Below are 23,224 nucleotides of genomic sequence, written 5' to 3'. Positions count from 1 at the left end.
AATATTTGTTTTAGTAAACCAATATTGAAAATATAAAATAATCCCACACACAAACATGTTTAACCTCTAATTTCCATGCTGTGAAGTATTTTCCAACATTTTTATGGCAAATACCATAAGGGGGATAACTGTTCTCACATCAGCTGCTGCCCTCACCAAGAATTCTGAGCAGTTTCTCAAACAGCTCCAAACGAAGGCTCTGGAGTTTCTCAAACAAAGCACGAATCACCATTAGACTGCTTGCTAAAGAAAATAACCTTGGACTAACCATGACTCAACAACTTCCTTCCCAGCTGGAAGGACACAACCACACTTTGCACAGGACGGAGCAGTGCCTAGTCCTAGCAGCTGTAGCTGCAGGACGTGGCTAGAAGGAAAAACTCTGTAGAAGCTCAATGTCTTTCAGATGCTGCCCAAATAACGCGACCAGACTATCACCAAGAAGCTGTTTTGTTTGCTGAAGTCTCCCTACTATTTTATGCATGTTGTCATTGATCATTTTGTGAGAAGAATTAGCCTAGAACCAAGTGCAGCCTGCAATAAAGCAGCAGGGTAAGTGCCCAGAGCCCACAGAGCCCTACAAAGGCCCTGGTCTACACTGTCAGTGAAGAAGGGGAAAGACAAGTGTTTATGGCTCCGTTATGCAGCCTTTGATGAAGTAGGGCTTCCTTCCCCCAAAAAAGCTTGATTCAGCACATTTCAAGGTCTTGCAAATGATACCTTACCAGAGCCATCTCTGGCTCTCGCAGGAGCAAAAGCAGGCACAGTAGCGGTAGGCTGGTGCCATCTGCTGGCAGAGCTGCAGTCTCGTTTTGATGAATAATCCAATGAGAAATTTATAAAAACACACCAGTTCAATGAAAAAAACAAAAGAAACCACGTAAATTTATCGTGGTGAAGCTCTAGAAGAGCACTGACACACTTGAACGTTTTTTTCCTCTCTTTCTTAAGAATGGGTGGAAAAAATCCACTTGGATTTTCCAAGGCTGGGAGAGCAGGGGGCTGACAGGATGCTTGGAGTCCATTCACATGGCAGCCATGGGCAAGGGAACTTGGAGGTGCTCAAGCTTCATTGCCAACAGGGCCAAAGTTGCTGGCACAAGGCTTCTGCAAGGCAGATGCAGGCTCCAGGGGGGTTTCATGTACAGCAGCGACTGGATGCAGTGTTAATGCAAATGAAAAAAATGAAGGCGAGCTGGGGTGCACCTACCGTTCAAATTCCACCAGCTCTGGGGATGAAGTGCTTGGGTACTGGCTAAATACTGGCTTCCCATCCTCTTCCATTGTTTGTTTTTCACATTCTTGTATCAGATACAAGATGGTGGAATCACTCTCACTCACAGCTCCTGAGGGTGACGCAGTGCTGAAAAGAACACACAGGAAAAAAAGCCAAATAAACAACTTCTTAACTGGATTAATAACATCCTTGTCATGGTCACTCCAGAGTCCAGGACCATTCTTCCTAAGCTGGTTTTCCCTCCTCCTTTTGCTTTGCAAGCAAACTAGGCCTGTGGTGGAGACAAGCTGTGCAGGAGGTTAAAGGAATACAAGCACTGATTGGAAATGAGACCAACAAGATGCACAGAGTGCTCATGCAGTGCGTGGGACTAGAGGGGTTCACGTGAAATCTCTTCATCTTTTCCTCATGATGAAAGGCCTCTGCTTGGAAATTCAGTAACAATGACAAAAAGGCTCAGAGATGCTGGAATGGAAGCAAATGCAAAGTATTATCCTATTTCCTTGATTAGTATAAGCCCTTACCTGTGATTGTTGAAGTACCTCTTGACATATTCCTCCTTGACTTCCTCCAGGCTGGACGGGTTCCCCTCCTCCAGACTGAAGGACTCTGTTGTCAGCAGAAAAGTAACTGTCATATCAGTGGAGCATTTGGCTTCCCTCTCATCCTCAATCCCAATCAAGCAGAATAATTCTAACAACTGGTCCTTCACGAGCCAGAGCTCTTCATTAGACAAAGTGATGTGAAATGACACCCCTCTGCCTCTCCTACAATGAAACTGGCATTACTGGGAGTTTCTGAGCATTGAGGAACTCAGAATCTAATGCTGTCTTCGTAACATTGACAGAACTGATGGTGAAAGCAACTAGCAAATCAGAAGTCCAGGCAAGTACCAGTCAATTCAGTATTTCACGATTGCCATGTAATGAGCAAATTGCACATAAAAACTCCTGACAACCAACTCTGTGATTCAGCAACAGTATGAATTGTACCTGTATGTAAGTAAATCAAAGGGGAAGTTTACCTCAGAACTCTCTTCAACCAGCCCCACTGCTTGTGATGCCTTCAGATTTGCTCTGTCAAACTACTCCTTCTGCCTGTGACCTTTACAGGTTACCCGAGGACGTGGGTTCAGAGGAGTTTGATTCTTTAAGCACCGTGACTTTTAATTGATGAAAATTACTGGAGGTGCAAGTTGCATGAATAGCAACGTGTTTCTTCTATCTGACCATATTTTGGAGACTTGAAAGGATGTAAAAACGTGTCCAAAGCCTCTACCAAATCGGCACCCAGTCCTACTTGCTGCCACTGGAGGCAGTGGCCAGCACCAGTAAGCAGTTGGCAACACTGGCAGGGCGCGAAGCCCAGCAGTGGGAGCTGCCTCCCTCCACTGCCACCAGCACGTGCCAGAGCTGCACGATGTCAGCAGCAGTGGAGAAGTGCGTGAAGACAACCTGCCCAGCTGAAAGGGAAAGCAAAACCCACATCATCTCTTACCTGTTTCTACTGGAGTAAACGTGTATCTAAAGGCTTCCACTTCCTACACTTTTGTGAGCAAATTCTCAACAGATTCTTCTCTGCTCCTCCTGTAACTCAAACCAGATGCTGCTTTTTGAAGCTTAAGCTCTGGCTGTGCTTGGTTTGCAGTGCTGGGTGCTTGTGGCAGCTGTGACTCCCGCTGTGCTGTGGCTGGGAGCACACACGCTCCTGCAGCCCCCGGAGCCCACAGAGGCAGCCTGGGGACCCACGCCAGCCCCAGGCTGGCTGGGCAGGAGGCAGTGGGGTGAACGGACAGCACCCTGCCCCAGCTGCCTGCTGCTGTGGGACAGCAGACATCACTTGTTTCCTTCCTCTGCGTGGCCCAGGAATGACTGGGGACCTCTGAGGTACAGTGCTCAGTGGGTTGATAGACACTGTGCTGTCCCTTACTTACTGCTACAAATAGTCACACTGAAGTCTGATCCTCAATGGGAGCAGCCACGCACCCGCCTCTATTTAACAAAGAAGTAAAAACCACATCCAGGCAAATGCTTGCAGTACCTTTCATCTTCAGCAAAGAACCCAACGTTTGCTCCAGCTCCTGGATGTATTTCTTAGCCTTACACAAAACCTGATACTAAACAAATAAAACAAGACAAGACAAAACAAAAAAAAGAGATCAGAACTGACTGCTCTCTGCTCTGACTGGATTCATGTTTTAACATGCCTTGGTGTTTTTTTTTCCCCCACTTTTTCTTCATTATCTCGACGTCTCTGAGGAAACAACTGTGTTGTTTCACCAGCTTCCCATACCCTAATGAGAAGGGGAAAGAACCAAGAGCAGTGCAAAATTAAATACAAAATATAAATATTCTATAATATAAGTACGTTATATAATGCATTAACATAATCCTGAGTCACATAGACATTTGCTACTTCAGTCTGATCTCTCACCAGCAGCTGTTCTTGTTTGGACCATTCCCTTCTTGAAGCTTGTCCAGAAATACCATGCCTGCAGCATGGCTTGTTGGATGTCTGCTGACTTAAGGCATGAGACTTTACCATTCACTTCTGATGAGGGTTTCAGTAGAAGCCCTTCCCATGTTCTACTCTCAGCTACGCTGCCGTGAACTGGAGTAACTTCAATGCTGCAGATCATTCCTTCATTATTTATAGCAGGCATAGTGAAGAATGTATGTCGATGCCTTTAAACATACCTACCCATCTCAAAAACATTTCAAGATTTACATGCTCAGAGAGAACATCTAGTCACCATGGACAAGAGGTCCATCTCGCAGAGCTTTCAAACCAGATATTCCAGCCAGGCATTAAGCACTAAATTAGGATTAAGCTTCTGTATTTAAGCCCTTGAAGATACTGATCTTCCTTGGATCCCAGAAGTCATGCGATGGGCACGATACTATGAAACAGCAGTGCCAAGAACCGGTATGTGAAGATACTACGGTCAGATCAGACAAAACAAGTACCTGTATAGTCTTCGTTTCCGGCATTATGGTGACTTCAACCTAACTTGCACTTTCTTCAGAACATGGCAAACTGAACTCTTACCTCAAACTTCACGAGAGGTAAGGGGCCCGGTTGGCACAGTACCCACAGAGCAGCATTTAGCATGCTCAGAACCTAAAGGCACTTTACAAGCATGATTACCATCTTAAAACCATCATTTTACAAACTGGAAAACTGGAAGTAACCAATCTAAATGGGTTGGTGGCAGAGCTGTGAAGAAAAGGAATCCTGATGATTCTTCCTCTGCTTTGGGCACAGTACTATACACCTTTTCAGTAGCACTTTTGGTTAATCTCTTCTTTATAAACCTTTTTTTTGATTAAGTAGTTTCTTAGTTTAGAAGAGGCCAGTTAACAGGTTTCTTTTTCTGCCTTATTTTTTTCAGTGCCTTAAAGACAAAATGCACTTCAAAAGATGAATGAGTTACTTTCTTCCCCGTAACAACTTCTGTCCCTAAATTCACTACTTCCAATTCCATACCGAAACGCTGTGAAATTAAGATAGTTTAATCATGGGACCCCTTGATTTGTCTCCAGAACACGACCAGGAGGAAGCTGCAAAAAAAACCACGTAAGAAGAGTGCAGACGAGCCACGCGATAAGCCCGTGACCCAGACCGCAGAGCCAGTAATTTGCTCAGGACGAGCTGCCAGCCGCAAAGAAAAAAGGATCCGGGAAAGCTGCCCGGAGTGAAATTACGCGTGTGCTGGCATCCCTGAAGGCACGGCGTCCACCCCAATGGATATAGCTCATGTAAACACGTGCGTACGGCAGCAACGGGCGAGAATCGCGCTCAGTGCTCCGCACCTTAGAGGCCGAGCTTTTTGCCCAGGCCGGCCCAGCCTCCTGCAGGACGCCGAAGAGCCCGGCCAGCGCTGCCTGGCGGCGCGCCTGCAACAAGCGTCTCCTCCCCGCGCGGGGCTGCGGCTCCCGCGGCTCCGGGTGCCCGGGGCGCAGCCTGACACACAGCCGGGGGCTGCCGCCCGCTGCCTCCATCGGCGGCCGCCGGGCACCACGGGCACGCCGAGCGCAGCGCCCTGCCCGCGGGGTCGGCGCCCGCCCGCCACCGTCGCGCCTCTGCCCGGCCGCCCCCAGCAACACGTGGCGCACGTGGCGGGCGGCCAATGGGAGCGCGGCTGGAGCCCCGCGGCGGCCAATGGGAGCGAGGGGAAAAACGCGGGCTGCGGCCGCCGGCTGGAGAAGGCTGAAAGCACGGGTGGGTTTGCGCTCATGGCCGCGCGGTGAGGACTACAAGTCCCGGCGTGCCTTGCGCCGGTAGGCGGCGGGAGGGCGCGCTGGGAGCTGTAGTCCGCGCGGCGCTGGGCTGGGCCGGGCCGGGCCGCGTCGCTCGGGGCCGGGCGCCCCCTCGCCGCCGCTGGGCGGGCGGAGCCGGCGGCGCCCCCATGGCGGCGGCGGCGGAGCGGACGGACGAGCTGGTGCGGGAGTATCTGCTCTTCCGCGGCTTCACCGCCGCCCTCAAGCAGCTGGACGCCGAGATCAAGGCGGACCGCGAGAAGGGCTTCCGGGTGAGCCAGGGCCGGGGCCTCGGAGGGGCTGGGGTGGGGGCGGTGTGTGTGTATGTGTGTGTGTGGGGGGGTGATGTCCTAAAATATTAACTGAAAGATGGTGTCCTAAAAGGTTAGGCTTTAGGGTGGTGTTCTAAAAGATGAGATGGTGTCCTAAAAGGTTAGGTGGTGTCTCAAAAGATTTAACCGCCGAGGGGGAGGCAAGCCACGCACTGATCCCCTTCAGCAGTCAAATTCTGTGTAGGCTCCGGGACCTTCTTTATTTTTAAAGCATATTTTGACCACCAGAACTCACCAAACTGCAAATCGATGCCCCCATCACCGCTGTGCTTTATCCGTATTGCAGAAAGGATTACCAAAGAGCCATAATGACAAAAAGCTTTGCGTGACAGGCTTCTGTGGCAATCCCGCTAATAGATGACATCCAAGTTAAAAGTGCTTCAAAGCTCCCAGTACAGCGGGGCTTTCTTCCTCTTTCTGAGCTCCTTTTCTGCTGGCTAAGTACAGTTTTTCCCTTTAGTCTAAAAATAACGCTCTTTCCCAAGTGCCGCGCTTGAGTTTTCAGTGTTTAACGACGTTATTCCTGGTTCCTCGTTATCAACTGGCTTTCAGAAGAAGTGGAAATGTTTTGCTTGCTTAGAAAAAAGCAGCCACAAACACCCGTGTTTAACAGAATGTAATCTTCTTGTCAAAAACTGCCTCTGTTCTCTCAGCTGATGCGTAAGGACTGGCTTGGCGCATTATTTGTGGCATTCCTCGTGCAGTTAAAGCTCCTCAGCGTTAAGTTGCAGAAAGTCTCGCGTGCCAAAAAAGAGCCCTCACATGACCGGAGTCTTCCCCGTTTTGCCCTCTTTAGGTGGATAAGATAGTGGACCAGCTGCAGCAGTTTGTTCAGAGCTACGACCTGGCCGCCCTGCGGGATTACTGGAGTTACCTGGACCGGCGCCTTTTCAGCCGTTTGGAAGACGTGTACCGGCCCACGGTGAACAAGCTGAAAACCAGCTTATTCCGATACTACCTCGTCCATACTGTTCAGGTGGTGGTGGTTCGATTTTTTTAGGCTTCTGATTTAAAAAAAAAAACAAAACCTCCTGGTGTCTGAAACCAGAGCAAGGAAATACCCTGAGAGCCTCTGACCCGCCTGGTGGGGGGTCAGCGATTCATCTGTCATGTATCAGAGCGTGGTAAAGAGTTTGACGCAGACTCACATGATGGGCTTGCAGGCAGGAGGATAGAGAAGCTCAGAAGGCAAGAGGGAATACGGTTAGCTGGGAGCAAGGCATTTGTGCTCAGGCACGAAGGCAGGCTCAGTCCCTGGCAGATGGGATGGCTGTGACTGTCAGCTCAGTCCTGCTCAGGCTCTGTTAATAACGTGGATACCAGCAGAGATCATAAGGTTCTTAAACACCTCCTCGTGGGGCATGGCAGTGAGAACGCAGGAGGACAAGGTCAGTGCTCGAAGTAGTCTTCTAAAGTTGAGGAAACAGTCAAGAACAAAATAAAATCTCTGCTTAGATAAGTGTAATCAACTGCACTGTTGCAGAATAAGGAGTGACTGAGCAGGCAGCAGTAGGGTAGAGAAGGGCCTTATTGCAGCGTTAGGGACCAACAGACAGGCTTGTTGGTATTCCTTCTGCTGTAACCTGCTGGCAGGGCTCAGCCGGTCCTTACAGGTACCGGGGTTCCTAAAGAATCAAGAAAGCTGGAGGGTCTAGAAGAAGAAAAAGGGACATTTGGAGTTGGTGGAGTTCAGTTTTAGTTTATAAAAGAGGAGAGAGGGGAGATGTGAGCTTCAAATCAGGACAAGTAATGTGGGAGAGAAAATGAAAGTGTTTTTGTCTGCTCTGAATAGAACAGAAAATAACAATACCTTAGGAAAGTGAAAGAAAGATAATAACCAGGGAGAGCATTGGCAAGCAGGGTACACAAACACCTGTCAACAATTCATGTTTAATTTCTTACGATTTACGAGCAATATTTCCACCTTGATTGCATTCCCTGACTGAAAATCTTAAATGATGGATGTTGGTGGAGGAGTGGAGGAGTCAAAATCTAATGCATGTTTCTGGAAGCGTGGTTTCTCGTGTTTTGTTCTCTTGCCCTGTGCTTACCTTGGAGTGTGATTGTCATGTCTGAATAATGAATCAGATCAATTTTTTTTCAGGCTGCATCTGTGGTAGAATTGAGTAATTTGAAGTATATTTTGCCACCACTTGTGTCTCATGTGAGTGGAAAGCTGTACTGGGTTAGCTGGAAGTTGCCAAGGAATTAGCTTGATTTTCCTCGGCCTTTAAACAAGACTGTGGTGACCGGAAAGAATGTTGGATGAAGCGTGTTGGGGAGCTTCTGGCATTTGGGCAATTCTTTTGTTCCCACATGAGTCTTAATTCTAAGCAGTTGCTCTGGTGGTGAAAGTAGCTCTTACGGTGTCCATCAGGCATTGATGCTTAGAACCGGTGCAGTGATGTGACTGGAGGTGTGAGCGCTGTTCTCCTCTGTTTCAGAGCGGCCGCAATGACAAGGCGCAGGAGTTTTTCCTCAAGCAGGCCTCCGAGCTCCAGAACCAGGCGGAGTGGAAGGATTGGTTTGTCCTGCCCTTCCTCCCTGCCCCAGACTCCAACCCCACCTTTGCCACATATTTCTCACGCCAGTGGGCAGATACGTTCATCGTCTCCCTGCACAACTTCCTGAGCGTCTTATTTCAGTGCATGCATATCCTTTTCTGCAACCAAGAGTTAAATCTCCCTTGCCCTGGTGTTATGCTGACTATCAGCAATGGTGCCAACAATACAGGATTGCAGAACCTTCTGCTTTCAGGTGATTGCTTAGAGCCAAGCCTTAATAGGAAGCTGGTGTTTACCAGAGGATGTCGGAATAGTTATTATTCAATTACCCGATGATACGTTATATTCCCTGGGCACAAACAATTGTGGTTGCTGCTGATGCTGAACTCATCCCTATGCCAGTGACTAGGAGAGCAGTCAGAAATCGTATGCACATCTTGTGAAGTGCTTTTCCTGGTTACTTGGCATACAAAACAGGCACGCAACCTTGGGTCCTAGTCCATAACTAAACCAGCTTCTCCTGTTAGACCCTCGTCTGGGTACATCCATTCACGATGCTGTGTAGTGACAGCCCAATATAGTAGATGCTCAGCATTATATAATATATAATATAATAATGCTCAGCATTAGCAGAAAGAACAGCTTTTGTCCCACACTGTAGAGTTCTGGCCTTCTTCCATGATGAGCGAGTTTACATTGCAGCTGGAATACGATTCATCTTGAACTACGTCCTCAGCGTACATTAACGAAGTGTCATAACCCCTCTTGTCCTCCGCTTCTGACATCTCAAAGGGAGGAATCTAAAATCTTTGCAAAGCCTATGTGAAATAGTTTGTGCAAGTACAAAGTTGGCTTAGGTTACCTAAGTTGTTACCAGTCCGCTGGCCTCGCACGTGCTTCTTGCCAGTAGTATGGACGGGGCACCCTTGCTGTGTGAAAGGCACGTGGCCAGTATTGCCTGGTAGTGCTGGTTTTCAGAATTAAGCCGGCTGTGCACAAGCTGTTGCCTTGAGTTTTTCTTTAACGTTTCTCACCGGTGCCAGTCATTTTGAACTTTGAAGCTGAATGTCACAGGAGCAGTCTCATACAAGAAGAAAATGAATCCTTGCGGCATAAGGTGAGAGCTGAAGTCACTCTGTACTTGCTGACTATACGGCTGTGAGTTTTGTGAAGTTGGTTCTGTCTGTCCAAGCAAATTGTATCTCCTCAATTTAGTGCAGTTATTCCAAGGCAGGTTCTTGCAGAAAACCTGTGTTATTTTGGTTTATCTTTGAACTGTCTCCAGCAAGCCGAGGGCTGTGATCGTATGATGATTAGTGCAATGTCTGTAGGACATTCCTGGGCCTCTGCTGGAGGCGTCTGTCCCTCTCCCTGTGCTGTCTGATGGGTGCAGATCCTGTGCAGTGCCTTTTCTGCTACGCTGCAAATTCTGCCAAGCTGAAACTAATGGCAGGTTAAGTGCACGTATGACTGACTTTGCAGTGAAACTTACGGAGGGTGTTGACAGTCGCCTCCAGGATTGAGCTGACAGTGCAATAGAAAGTGGCAACAACTTAGGGTGAAGAGGCAGAAACCATTACGTCTGACGTGGCCACTTACCACTGCTGAAGTGCACTTAAAGTAATTTAAATCAACTAATGCAAATGTTGTTGTGAATATCTGTTTCCAAATTCTAGACCCTACTGTAAGAAAGGCTGACCGGCTCCAACAAAATGTCACCCAGTTCTGTGTCTTGTTTTTGATAGTAACATCCACAGATGTTTAGAGAAAAGGTGTAAGAAAATATGACGTATCGGTCCTTTCCAAGTACAATCTCCCCTTAGAGAGACTTGGGAGATACACAATTTAAGAATCTTCTAAACTACAGATCACATCTGGCTGATCTTGTACAAGTGGGAAACCTTATTCATGTAAGCAGGACTTTAGTTTCATTTCTTTAAACACTCCAAGAAAAAAGTTCTCCCTAAATGAATGCTTCAGTAATCTAAGTTTTGTGCTTTACCCTCCTGTGTTACAAAACATTGTCGTGTGTTGTGCTACTATTGTTTTGGTAACTGATCAACTCTGTGTTCGTCTGTCCTAAAATGTTGAAGTAAAATAGAAAAACTTATCTCAAAACGGAGGTTTTATGGCTTAAGAGAAGCAAGGTTTGGCACTGTGCTGTGTGGAGTCAGTAGAGCAGGAAAACTACCAGGGCAGGTCTGCAGAGATGGTCAGTGAATAAGGAGGGGAGGATAGGGTGTGTTTTGAAGTAGAACTCTTATTTCTTCCAATTTTGTATTCTGCACTTCTGGTCAGATTGAAGCTGGGTTGTGGGGTGGGTTGTTTTTGTTTCGTCTTGCTTTTGATTTATATCACAAACTGGATAGGTGTTCTCTGTCAGACATAAAACTAGACTATTTTTTTTAAGAATTACTCAAGCTAGAAAGGGAAACAGCTACCTACAGAATACAAGTTTAAATTAAAACGGTGTGAATAAGTATTGAATTCAGTGGTAGCTGGGATTACGTAGTGATCTCAATTTCACTGTTGAAACTGAATGCAAATACATGAATAGCAACCTGGGTTTCTAAAGCTCCTTCTTATTTTTGCTGTTGCTTTCCTGAAGTACTGTGATAAAAGGACAAATGAGAGTTGTATCTGAAAAACAAATATACGGAAAGGCCTGAGGAACTCATCACACAGCCAAGAGTCAACAGCCATCAACCACATCTGTCACAGAAAGACGCTTCCTGAGGTTCCTGTCTGCTCAGGGGAAAAAGAAAGATGTTTCTTTCTCCGTAATGTGGAGATAAATCTCTCTGTCATGCTCGGGAGGGAGCTGAGCAGGACGTGGAGCTGGATTTTCAGGATGGCCTGATGGCGTTGGCCTCAGCGCACCCTGCCAGCTTGCCAAACCCTTGGCTGTGGGAGGAAGCCGACTTCCTAGGCTCGGTGCCTGCACATCGCCACCGCCAGGCACATGCGTTGCCCTGGCCTTGAACCACCTGCGTGGAGCAGCAGGCTGAGCAGTTGTGCCCTAGCCAACGCTGCTTTCCTGGCCCTGTTAATGCTGCTACAGCAACAGCCCAAGAGGAGCGAAGGGTTTTAAGCACGCTCTAATTTCATACATGTAAAGTGCTGGTTGTTCCCAGTGCTTGGACTGATGTGCTCAGGCAGTCAGGACAACTTTCTACCTTCCCCAGCCTTCTAGGGCTGGTAAAATAAAGGGAACAAACAACTTCAGCAAGTGGGAAGGAGGCGAATCTTGGTGAAACTTCTGCTGACTTGGCTCTCTCTTCTCTTGTAGCTGTTTGCTTTGCAGGCTGAATCCTCCCGCATGAAGAAAGAGGAACTGGAAGTGGAAGAAGCAGTTGTGCATCACAAGCTGCCTGCGTATGTGGCCAACATGGATCGACTAGGGGACTCTGAGCTGTGAGTGCCTGCAGGGGAGGAGCTGGGACAGACCCTGCCGCTTTTATTGGGTCATTTCCTTGTTCGCTGCCCTGGGAATCATTACAGAAATACATCCTGGCAGAAATCATCTCCTGTCTTTGGAGAGAGATTCTCACTGAGCAGGGAGAGCCCAAGCACATGTAGAAGTTGTTCTGCTTTGGTCTCACCATTACACCAGGGTATTTTGGGCAGCCAGAACACTGGTGACAGTGGAGTACCCCGCAGTGTTGCTCAGATGAAGTGGATTGTCTCTTAATTCCTGTTTTCTTTAGTGGCTGTGGTGCAGTGTGTGTGTGTACTGTGGTGTTTGTAGATATTGCTCCTTTGTCACCTAAAGGGGTCATTGTTATGCAGAGATGGGCTTTCTTTTGCAAAGGCAAGAGAAAGGGAGTTTCTATTCCGTGAGGCTCAGTTATATATGGAACTCCCAATAAATCTACAGTTGAAGAGTGTTTTATGGCTACATCTGTTGTATTCCTCTCTATGGAGAAGAGGCAACGTACCCAGGGATACTGGTTGGTTGGTTAAACCCCTGTCTTCCCCTAGTATGCAGTTATGTGAGGCGAGTCCGCGTGCCTGAATTCTTTCTGTTATTGAGCTTTCTTCCTGCTTCAAAAGGATCTGAAAGCAAGAGTAGCGTAGCCACAGTGTATTAATACTACCGCTGGGGCTTTGACTTTCTCATGTGCTTCTTTCACTTTTGTTGAGGCATGAGGGGGATTGATCAAATTACGCTGCTGACAGTGGCAAATAGAAGTTGTAGCAGAGTTCACACGCTAAATCTTTCAAAATTTCTGATTAAACAGACTTAAGTGTCCACTGAACTATCTTGATAACTGCTCCACACAGGCCAGGCCACAGAGTTTAATTCGAGATTTTTTTTTTGTCTAACTACTCTGGGCGGAAAGCTGTGGTATTCACCTGCATATGTGGGAGAGAGTGGTGCGAGTACTGGGGTCATACATTCTCCATATTTTTGTCCAGCTTTATTAGGAAAACTTGCCTTAGAAATGGTATTTCTTGTGTGCACAACTCATGTGTTAGCTAGGGGCCCAGTTCTGGTTGTTTTTTCCATGTCTGTGCTCAACCCAAAGCTTATTTTTGATAGAACACTTTTTTCCTTAGAAGAGAGGATGAGGCTGAAGGTGGTTGTATGCTGCTCTGCTCTGGGGAAGCTGCAGCATGGTGAGGTCAGACAGTTATGTTCTGGGAAGCAGCTACTGCTCTTGGCACTGTGGGCTGAGAAGGGAGGTGTGTGTAATCACAGAGGTGGTTCTTGATTTCTTTGGGTCCTGTCCTGAACGTGACTTGCTGAATATCTAAGGATGTTGAGTGAAACACTGGATACTGCCTTTCAAGGGAGGTCTGTTTTATGCCTTGAATCGGGAATCCAGGCTGAAGAAGTTCTTTGGAAAGCTGGGTTCCCCCACCCTTGGGGTCTTTAAACAAACCAGATGGAGTGGAAGGAGTTTGGGGTGGCCCTGTGGATGATTCAGCACCATCTGGGCTGTCTTTCTCCATGACACTGCCGAGAAGTGAGCTTTGGTTCCAGTGATTGCAACGATCTGCTCCAGATGCTAACACAGCATGTTTTTAAAACAGTTTTTTAGTGCATAGTGGTCCATCAGCTTGGGAAGGAGCATCTGTCCTCCAGAGGTTCAAGCAGTTTTTTGTTGGGTCATCTTTGATCAGGTTGTCTGGCTGCACTTTCACGTTCTGTCTGTTTGTTTGTTTATTTTTTAGTGATATGACCTGCAGCCAAAGGAGCACTGCACATTCTCTTCAGTCCCGTGGAGGCTTTCTCTCCTCTTTCCTCTCCCAGAGCAAAAAGGGCCCTTCCAGACCAGCTCAGCCAAGTGGGGCTTCTCCAACACAGACCGGCAGCACGCTGCTTGGGAAGAAAGAACCAGCAAATCACCAGGTGATTCTCAACTCTATGCACTGAAAGGTGCTCAGTAGCCAAGGAGTTAGCTTGCAGCACAGCACTGCTCCAAGCTTGTGCTTTCACCTGGAAGAAAAAAGTCATTTTTGTCCTTGAACATGTACACTGGGTGTGAATGCACTGCAAGAACAGCTGATGTCTGGGGACGTGTAGAGCCCTTGTGGATGCCTGGTTTCTTTGCCTCGTCTTTTGCTCTTTCTTCCACAGCCTGATGCAAACATAACTTTGCCAAATCATTCCTGCCTTCCAGAGTGCCAAAGGAAAAGAAGGAGCAGTGACCTGTAAGGATGGGAAGAGCCACTTCAGTGGGTTAGCAGCGGGCGAGTCAAGCTCCCTGCAGCAGCGGCAGAAGCGCTTGCAAGAACACGGGAAGGAAAGGAGAGAACTGCTGTCAAAAGGGACCTTTCAGGTACCGGGCAACACTGCGAAGCTGGCAAGTGGAGGGCTGCCATTTTCTGTTCTTTGTTATGTTGGGTAGTAAAAAAAATGCAAGTATTCCCATTAAGCTCCTGGAATGCTGCTCCAATCAGCTGTATCAAAGGTTAATCTCTGTAGTTAATCAACTCCTTCCACTCTCAGATTATTTCTGTGTCCCTGGAAGGGACTCAGTGTTGACGTTTCAAATGGAAGAAGAGTTGTCGCTTGTCATGGTCTGGTCAACAGCCTTGTCCTGGAGAGGGTATGTTTCATCCACCTTAGTGGCTGTTATGTTCAAATACCTTGTTATAACCCACCTGCCTGAGTAGCAGTGGGCTTGGCTCACCCGTGCTGCAGAAGTGAGCAACTGCAAGATAGATTTGAATGCTTGATCTTTTGCATAAATAAATAATGCTGTTCCAAAGAGTCCTGCAGCATGGATTGCAGAATGTTTTCTCTCCTCCCTGTCAGCTGCGTTCTCGTGCTGGTTTGTGCAGGCTCTGTGGGACAGTGAAAAATAACAAACTTCCCTGGATAGGAGTAGAAATATCCTTCATAGCAATGTTTTGGAGTTTTTTGCACTATGTGTTGCAGTTCTGTGTGGGGCTGTGCCCTGCTTTCTGTGTAATAAAATAATAAAGCTATGTCCTGGGTTTTAACTGCTGAAGGTCAGTGGACTGCTGCTGTTCACCCCCATGTTGTCTGGCTTTGAGCAGCCATGTGTGTTTTGGTATGGAGCATAGGAGGGATGGTGGTAACATCTCAGCCATGTTTATTGTGGCTATATGAGACACTCTCCCCTGGGGGAGAGGTGGTGCTGGGGGACTGTTGGTTATCTGCTGTCGTGCATGGCTGTTCTGTGTGGGGTGTGCTGCTTTGGAGTAATGTTATTCCACCACTGAGTGCTCCAGGCTATGAGAGAACTTTGTTCTTTGTGGCTCATCTAAAAGACTTTAATTAAACACCGGTCAGCGCGTTGGAAACCCTGGCTGCCTAACAAGTATCCTTTGGCTTTCCTTTTGCTGCAAAGTTCCAGGTGAAGGCGATGTTTTTCCGCCTTTGTAAAAGTTGTGTCTGGTCGTCTTGGGGAAGCTGATATTGTTTAGCTTTCTGTTCTCAAAGCATGAGTCAAAAAGGAAGCTGGAAGGCTGTACTGTTTCTCTGACATGAGTGTCATTCATTGGTTATCTCCCCACGTTAACACAGAGCAAGGCACTCTTGGATTTATTTCCCAGTCTTTTCCGGCTTTGTGAATTGTGACGATTTGATTATGCAGTGTTTAACTTACTGCTCAAGATACGACACTGCTATAAATAAGGCAAGGATGTGTTAGGGAACATTACCATGCAGACTTTTCAAGCATTTCATCTTCAGAGGATGGTGTAGCTAAGGGTTGCTTGCAAACGTTTTGCTGACTCGTGCACTGTATCTGTTCCTAGTGACAAGGGAAGATTAAGGTTCTTTCAGAGACTTTGTGAGCTGCAGTGGATATCTTGTTTCAATCAAATGCTTTCACCTAAAAATCCACTTGTTCCAACTCCCATCTGTCCTGTCAAATTGGGTTTTAAACTTTTGGACTCGTGTTGACTCTACAGTTGTCATCATCTGTTGACTGCATTGATTGCCACATTGTGCACAGACTGGGTCTCTGCTGACAAGTGTAATCTATCCACTGTGGCTCACCGTTCTCCGAGAACTCTTGTGCAGACTGACCACAGTCTGATACCAGCTGAGGTATGCTGAACAGAGGCGCTGCAATTCCTTGAATTCTTGTAGGAAAGTGTATGGCTGGCCATGTGGGGGGCATATAAGGGACTCTCTAACCAAAGAGGCCACATCAAATGGCACAGCTGTGCCGTGCCCTATCACTGCGCTCAGGAGGAAGGTCCCTGACAGAAGGGGAGTTGAGCTGACAGTGCTTCTGTTCCAGTACAGCTTTTGTTCTTTCTCTCAACAGGAGGGGTAGCTGAAAAACTTGGCCTAGAAATACTGCTTCCTTGTATTTCACACAGGATTTCTTCCTGCAGGGCCAAAGTGCTGAGAAGAAAACGGATATTAGCACATCTGAGACAGAGCCGTGCTCAGAGCTGCAAGCTGACCAAGCAGAGACTTCAACCAAAATGCCCGCCAGTGGTACAGAGGCTGTGGGGGTCCGACAGGAGCAGCCTTTCATCGTCCTCAGCCAGGAGGAGTACGGGGAGCACCATTCGTCCATCATGTACTGCAGGTAACAGGCTGGCAGAGGAAGGCTTTCTCCTAGAAACTTCTCCAGAGGATCAGCTCCGTCTGGCTTCCTTCTCCCAGCCTCTACTTTGTCCAGCGCAGTGTGTGTACTTCTGGTTGTAGGGCAGCAGCGTTGCTGTGACTGACAATAGCACGTAGCTTGTGCATTGAGAATGGACAAAGATTTTTGTGATAGGGAAATGCCAGCCAGGAGTAAACTCCCTGGGAAAGCATGTTGGTACTGCTGAAGGGCTTTATGCTTTGCATGTGTAGCTCTAGTGCTTCATTGCACTGGTTGTTGTAGGAGAGGAACAGGAGAGGAAGGATTACTGGGCTATCTGCTTGCATCTAAGAACTTCAGGGAGAAAAATACCCAATCATTTTCTTTCTGCACGCAGGGTTGATTGTTCTGGACGGAGGGTGGCCAGCTTGGATGTGGATGGAGTCATCAAGGTGTGGTCTTTTAATCCAATAATGCAAACTAAAGCTTCATCTATTTCCAAGTCTCCGCTGCTGTCTCTGGAATGGGCAACCAAGCGCGATCGGCTGGTGAGTAGCCTGTGCATGCAGAGGCCCAAGAGTCACAGCAGATGATTTGGAGCTCAGTTGTTGTGTGTTGCACATTAACTTCTAGGTGGCTGCACTGCAGATAAAATCAGGGCGACAGTTAGTTTCCGCTTTAGGGAGAACTGAAGCCTGTAGGGTCTTATAAAAGCCAGGGAGTGAGGAGTGTGCTCTGTATTTTGCAAGGAACTCAGCGCTGCTTGCCCTGAGGCAGAAGTTCTCAAGCTGCAGCACGTGGACAGCTGCAGGACAGAAGTATCTCCTTTAGGAGAAGTGCCTTTCTGCAGGCAGGCACTTGTAAGGGCAGGCGGAGGCACAGCAACCCGTGGGAAGCCAAAAGCAGGGAGCTGTGGAGCTTCACTCGCAGCCTGAGCCAGGAAACAGGGAGAGCAAGGGTGTGTTGTTGGCATCCTGGCTTGTGCAGGTGTCAAAAGGGCTCCGTGTCCAGTTTTACTCTGGTGCCTCACACAGCTAGGGCTTGGTACTTGCATGAGGACTGGGAAGCTTGTTTAGATGCCAAGACAGTTTAAATGTTTCCCATAGCACCTTTCCTCTAATTCTGTTACTAGAGAGGAGCCTTAAATTGCATGCGTTCTGCTGAGTCCTAGAACTGTTGCTGGTGTTCGCTTCCTTCCCTGGCAGAGAGACAGGGCTGTGTGACGAGGCAGGCCTGCAACCGAGGGAATATCATTCACGTTCTGGCACTGATGATGTGTTGCTGCTAATCCCAAATGCCAGTTGTGAAGAGCTGGTGCTGCAGCTTGTCTCTTTCATTTCTTTTACTCTTAGAAAGGAGTTGTCCATACAGTTGTTAATGATTTCTTCTGCTTTGTGGAGTTTATTTCCTTCTCCTGTGGAGAGATTCTTCTTTCTGGAATACATGGGGATTCAGCAGCAGTTCAGGCTGTGAAGTGAGAAGGATCTTGCGTGCTTAATTTTCTTTGATAACGCATCCCTCCGTGGCTTTCCTTTCGATTTAAATTGTAACACCACTGAGAAAGCATGTGTGAGCCCTTCTGAGTAATTTCATTCTCCCCTGGATGAAAGGAGGTGGCTTCTACTTAGCTTTCTCCTAAAGTTAAGTTGATTCTGTGTTACTCTTTCCTTGCTCCCCTAGATATTGAGACTCCACGTGTGTTTTGCATACGTTGAGCCATATTCCAGATAGAGGCTTGTTCTCTACCTTGGTAGAGATCAGATCTTTTTCTTAAAATTTCTGGAGAGCAGTGCTTTAACCCTGATTCCTGTGACTTTAGAGTAGTCCTACTCGGCATGATATCCACAGAAAGACAGGATGTACGTAATGGAATTATATATAATTGGAATGTATGAATGGGAAAAAATAATGCGTGGTGTTGGTAGTTGCTGGACAGCATCGCTGTACTCCTCACTCACATTCCTTCCATCTCCTTGCTGGTTTCAAGCTGCTGCTTGGCAGTGGGGTCGGGACGGTTCGTCTTTATGACACAGAAGCCAAGAAGAATCTCTGTGAAATCAGCATTGATGAAGACATGCCCAGGTAACTCTGGAATATTGGTTGTATATGTGGGTATCTGTGTATGAACACGTATGTACATATACATATGTGTGTACATGCACATGTATATCTTTGTGTGTATGGATTTATGTGCATATATCTTGCTGTTCTTGACTGTGAAGTTTTTGAAGTTTTTTTGAAGTTTCATCTGCTGTTTTTGGCAGATGAAGTCTCAATGTCCATACTGCTTCCCTGCAACTGCAATACTATGCGGCCTTTGTGTAGATGGCCTTGTCTGAGCAGCATAAAACTGCTCCGTTACACTGGAGAGACACAAAATCTCCCTAAGCACGTGGATCATGCTCTCCTTTACAGTGCACCTGAGATGGAGGTCCTGTCTTGCAGGGTCTCTCTGGCAGAACTAGGAGCTGAGTGTTGCTCTTGAGGTGGTTGCTGGAGAAAGGCATTTCACACTCTCTGCTGTATTTCAGAATCCTGTCGCTTGCCTGCAGCCCAAGTGGTGCCTCCTTTGTCTGTTCTGCAGCAGCCCAGAGCCCCATCTCTCACGTGGACTTCTCAGCAGTCAGCTCTGGGGGCAAAAGCATGAACCAAGTTCCTGGGAAGCTGTTGCTATGGGACACTAAAACGATGAAACAGCAGGTATTTGCTGAGTTCCTTTCCTTTCTTAGTCTGCTTGTCGAGAATGAATGTCTTCTGTTTTGATGTGTAGGAGCCTTCTTCCTAAATTATGCTGACTTTCTTTTCAATATCTTCTCCCCCACCCCCTTCCTCTTTTCCCGTCTATCACATGTAGGATAAAACAAGTTGGTTTTAGCTGTTCTTTGTAGCTGCTGGATTTGAATGTGTTTGTGTGTGTGTGTGTGTATTAGTTTTTTTTGATGAATTCTTCAAAATACTTCATGATCTTGCAACTTCCCTGCCTGTAGAATTTGACTGGCAACCTCTCAAGTCGTTTGACATGATGCTTTGCTCAGGCTTTCTCGTTAAGCTACACTGAAGGGTTTTCTTTTCTGCTGTTTTCCCTTGCCCTTTCCCCCTCTGCCCGCATGGATATTGGGACCCATTTGCATCTCCCTAGGGGAGCGCTGTGGGGTGAGCATGGTGAACCGTAGCTGTTCATCCCAGCCTGGTGTGCTCCAGCTGCGAGGACTGGAGATAGCAGTTACCACACAGCACGAACTTGTCTGTCTTCAGAGCTCTTCTAGCCATGTGTCAGAATGCATTTTAAATCTATTTTTAAGTGAAATGCTTCTCAAGAGAATTAGTCTTACATCATCTTCTCCGTTGTTTCAGTTTAGATGGGTTGTATTCTGGCAGTGCATCCTGGTCTTATCCCTCGCCTTTGCCCTTAAGAAATACTTTCCCTGATGCATAAGAGAAAGCAGCAAACTCAAGCTCATGTCTGCCAGAAGCTGTTTGTGCAGCCTTGAGGACATTGCTAAGAAAGCTGTGTCTTGGCTGAGGTGAAGAGTTGGTTTAGTGTCACAGTAAAATGCAGCTGCCAACCTTGAAGTCTGTGGTCATGAGGTGGAGGAACTGGAATTCAAGAAGGAGGAACTGCAGAACAAGAACTGTACTTCTTGTTGCTAGACGCCATCTTCCTTCCCTTCTGTGGGGTACAGCTCCTCAGCACCCCAGCGCCATTTGAGGTTTCTGGGCATTAACACAGACTTTCCCTTCCAGCTGCAGTTCTCCCTGGAGCCTGAGCCCATCGCTATTAACTGCACAGCCTTCAACCACAACGGCAACCTGCTGGTCACGGGGGCTGCAGATGGGATCGTTCGTCTCTTTGGTATGTTGGAACTGAGTGGTGAGGTGGCCCCTTAGTGTCCTCGGCTGGCTGCTCCCCCTGCCCCAGCACCCTTGCCCTGCCAGCAGGGAGGCAGCTGTGTGACATGACCAAATGCCAAGCTGGAAGCTGTTTTCTCTCCTTCATGATCACTCTCAGGAGTGAATTGAGATAAACTTTCCCTGGGGGATATTGCCTGGAGGCCCTGGTAGTGCTGCTGGATTTGTTTCCCTCCCGCTTAGGAGCAGAGTTAACTTCCCCTTGAGCCACGTCATCTTGGCTATGCCATTAATAGCAGTACCACTGCCAAAAGCTGTCTTAAATGAAGGGATTTAATGTGTGACCTTCTAGTTTGAAGGCTTCATGTCAGTCCTTCACTGAGCAACTTCTGTTTCTCAGGTTCTGTCCTCTTTAGCCTGTCCTTGTGATAAAGGCAGCTTGGGCCTTCCTTCTTTGTGAAAAAGGGATCTGCTTTTGCCTCAGCTGCTGACCTATGAGGCTACAGTCCCAGGTGGGTGTGAGGACAGAGATAGAAGCAGCTGTGGGAGTGGACAGGACAGCAAGGAGAGGAGGAGAATAAAGGTGCCAGTGTGGCTTGGGCACCGAATGACTGCAGTTGATGCCGAGGATGTGAACAGCCCTGTAAAGCTGGAGGGAGAGGTGTTGGAGAATAAGGACAAGATGCTGAGATTAGATAGGGTTCCCAGAGGCTGGTGTAGATGGCAGGGACAGAGTCTGTATCAACACGAAGAGCCCCTCCTCACCCCAACTCTGTGTGAGCACTGGGAGTGTTTCAGTACTGGTTCTCCCCACAGATATGCAGCAGCACGAGTGCGCCATGAGCTGGAAGGCACACGAGGGGGAAGTCTACTCCGTCGAGTTCAGCTATGATGAGAACACAGTCTACAGCATAGGCGAGGATGGCAAGGTAGGCTGTGTGTGACCTTCCACTGGTCAGCTGTTGGTGGATCCCTTCTGGAGTCTTCTCCATGTGGTGGGGCTAACAGTAAAAATACCCAAAGGCTCTGGAGAACTTGCAGGCTGCTGACTGCAGGCTTAGATACACAGCACCACTCTGCTGCATTCAGTCTCTTCAGCTGGCCTGCCTAGTAGGCACTCTTACAGCCCATGCAGCCTGTGCTTTGTAAACACAGCTACTTAGAGATGCGGAAGTGCCATCTTCTGTTCGTGTAAAATAGCCCCTTCTCTTAAAAACTGTGAGTAGCCCCTCTTCTTTCATCCCAGTTAATTAAACTGTGGGCTTTTATAATCCATTTTTGTCATTCTAGTTTATTCAGTGGAATATTCACAAGAGTGGCTTGAAGGTGTCGGAGTATGATCTTCCCAGCGAAGCTACGGGTCCCTTTGTGCTGTCTGGATACAGTGGATACAAGCAAGTCCAGTTCCCACGAGGAAGACTTTTTGCCTTTGACTCTGAGGGGAACTATATGCTGACATGCTCCTCAACCGGGGGAGTCATTTTTAAGGTAAGTCTGCAAAGTGATGGGAAATTTTCTTTTGCATTCATACAAGCATTTGTTACAAGGCTGCAAGAGCAGCCCCTAGAAGTTCTCAAGTAATGCTTTCGCACCCCTGTTTTGTAGAACTTGCTGTTCAGTTTGGTGTGTGGTCAGTACTGTGTGCGTTTTAGCAGTGCGTGCTGTCCAGCAAATATTTGCACTCTAGGCTCTCTGTCTGTTGCTAGAGGATATGTGCTCCTTGTTCCTAAAGCTTAGCTGCAGCAGTTTTCCTCAGCGCTAAGTGCCTAGGACAAAGTTATAGTTTTTTTATTACATTACTGCATGCCGGGTCAGTGCAGAATGTGCAGTTGATGACTGATGCTCATCTTTAATCTGCCTCATGTGCTTGCTGATGTTAACGCTGGTCCCAGCCTGATTCTATCCTCTTACTGTGCACAGCACTGAAATGAAATGAAGGGTAAGACTGTACCCAAATACCCAAATTTCTGCTGGTGCAGTAACAAATAGTTACTGATTGCATCCCCCTTTTGAGGCAATGTATTTCAGCATAAGCCACTGCAAGGCAGTTTAAGTGGAATTTTTACTTTGCAGCTGGGGCGTTCGGAGCACCCGCGCTAACATGACCCATGGCTTAAACTTACACAACTGTGCTCTTAGCCTGCCTTGTTCAATTACTGCAGCTTAGCTGACGTCAGAAGCTGAGCAGCTTGTGGTCATGTGCTTCTGTCCTGAGACTGAAAATTTGCTTCCTCGTGTGCTACATAAACGTAAACGTACCTCTTTTTTTTCTGCTTAATTATGTCTGCTGATAGGGATATAGAGGATGTAGTAGGCTTTGGATTCTGCTCTGGGTACACTGTCCCTGCTGCAGCAACTTGCCTCCATAAATTCTTTTGCTTTTCTTATTGCAGTTGAATGGTGAGGAAAAGGTCCTGGAGAGTTGCCTTTCCCTGGGAGGACACCGAGCTCCTGTTGTCACAGTGGACTGGAGCACGGCCATGGACTGTGGGACCTGCCTCACTGCCTCCATGGATGGGAAGATTAAGTTAACAACCCTACTGGCTCAAAAGTCTTAACCGGAACAGTGCTGAAGGAAAAGAGCAGCAGACTTGAAAAAAAAACAACAGTGTTAACTCCACAGGAACAAATTGCATGGGAGGGAAGGCAAACCACAATCACTCTTCTCATTTTAGCTTTTGCCTCTTGACAAATGTTAAATACATATGCCAAACCACTGTGCAATAGAATGCCGATCTGGGACCAGATCAGTGGCAGCAGTGAAAAATACAACTCCACTGACCCATTGTGGCAGCTGGGCTCCCTCTGTTAGGGAGTCTTGAAGTAGCACGTGGCTAGAAGGCTGCTGGGATCACGTCAGGGGTTGTGCAGAAGGTGAAGCTGGAGGAGGCATACATGAGGCAGCACAATGTGTGGTGACACGGCTCAAACTGGAAAGGCCAGTGCAAAACCAGAGTATTCTTTGGGTATAATGTGTTTTTTTGTTTGTTTGTTTGTTTTCATAAAAAGAAATTATTCCCTTGCA

At 47.5% G+C, this 23,224-nt stretch overlaps 2 protein-coding genes across 4 annotated transcripts in view; one reads left to right on the top strand and one right to left on the bottom strand.

Moving 5' to 3' along the window:
• Positions 1–6,630, bottom strand: part of STRA8 (stimulated by retinoic acid 8) — a 15,329-nt gene extending 8,699 nt beyond the window's left edge. The window contains exons 1-4 of one of the 3 annotated variants that reach the window (XM_066994296.1): positions 6,064–6,630; positions 3,278–3,353; positions 1,762–1,846; positions 1,211–1,363 (exon numbers count right to left, since the gene is read on the bottom strand). In XM_066994296.1, coding sequence (XP_066850397.1) covers positions 1,211–1,363; positions 1,762–1,846; positions 3,278–3,353; positions 6,064–6,087 — 338 coding nt within the window. In that variant the 5' untranslated portion in view covers positions 6,088–6,630. Of the gene's footprint in view, positions 1–1,210; positions 1,364–1,761; positions 1,847–3,277; positions 3,354–3,670; positions 4,993–5,049; positions 5,308–6,063 lie in introns of those variants that run through there. The other 2 variants (XM_013182638.3, XM_066994285.1) reach the window with 2 other exon arrangements.
• WDR91 (WD repeat domain 91) lies at positions 5,566–23,224 on the top strand. Its single transcript, XM_013182543.3, has 15 exons — positions 5,566–5,768; positions 6,625–6,804; positions 8,273–8,480; positions 9,367–9,449; positions 11,622–11,746; positions 13,511–13,688; positions 13,960–14,118; positions 16,154–16,353; positions 16,748–16,898; positions 18,338–18,432; positions 18,882–19,050; positions 20,095–20,203; positions 21,016–21,128; positions 21,490–21,687; positions 22,593–23,224. Exons 1-15 carry the CDS (start codon positions 5,646–5,648, stop codon positions 22,755–22,757), a joined length of 2,256 nt encoding a protein of 751 aa, XP_013037997.3. The 5' UTR covers positions 5,566–5,645; the 3' UTR covers positions 22,758–23,224.

Source organism: Anser cygnoides, chromosome 1 (assembly GCF_040182565.1).
Source record: "Anser cygnoides isolate HZ-2024a breed goose chromosome 1, Taihu_goose_T2T_genome, whole genome shotgun sequence".
Taxonomy (NCBI): Eukaryota; Metazoa; Chordata; class Aves; order Anseriformes; family Anatidae; genus Anser; species Anser cygnoides.
Note: the sequence above shows the minus strand (reverse complement) of the source record. Positions and strands in the feature narration are given on the sequence as shown.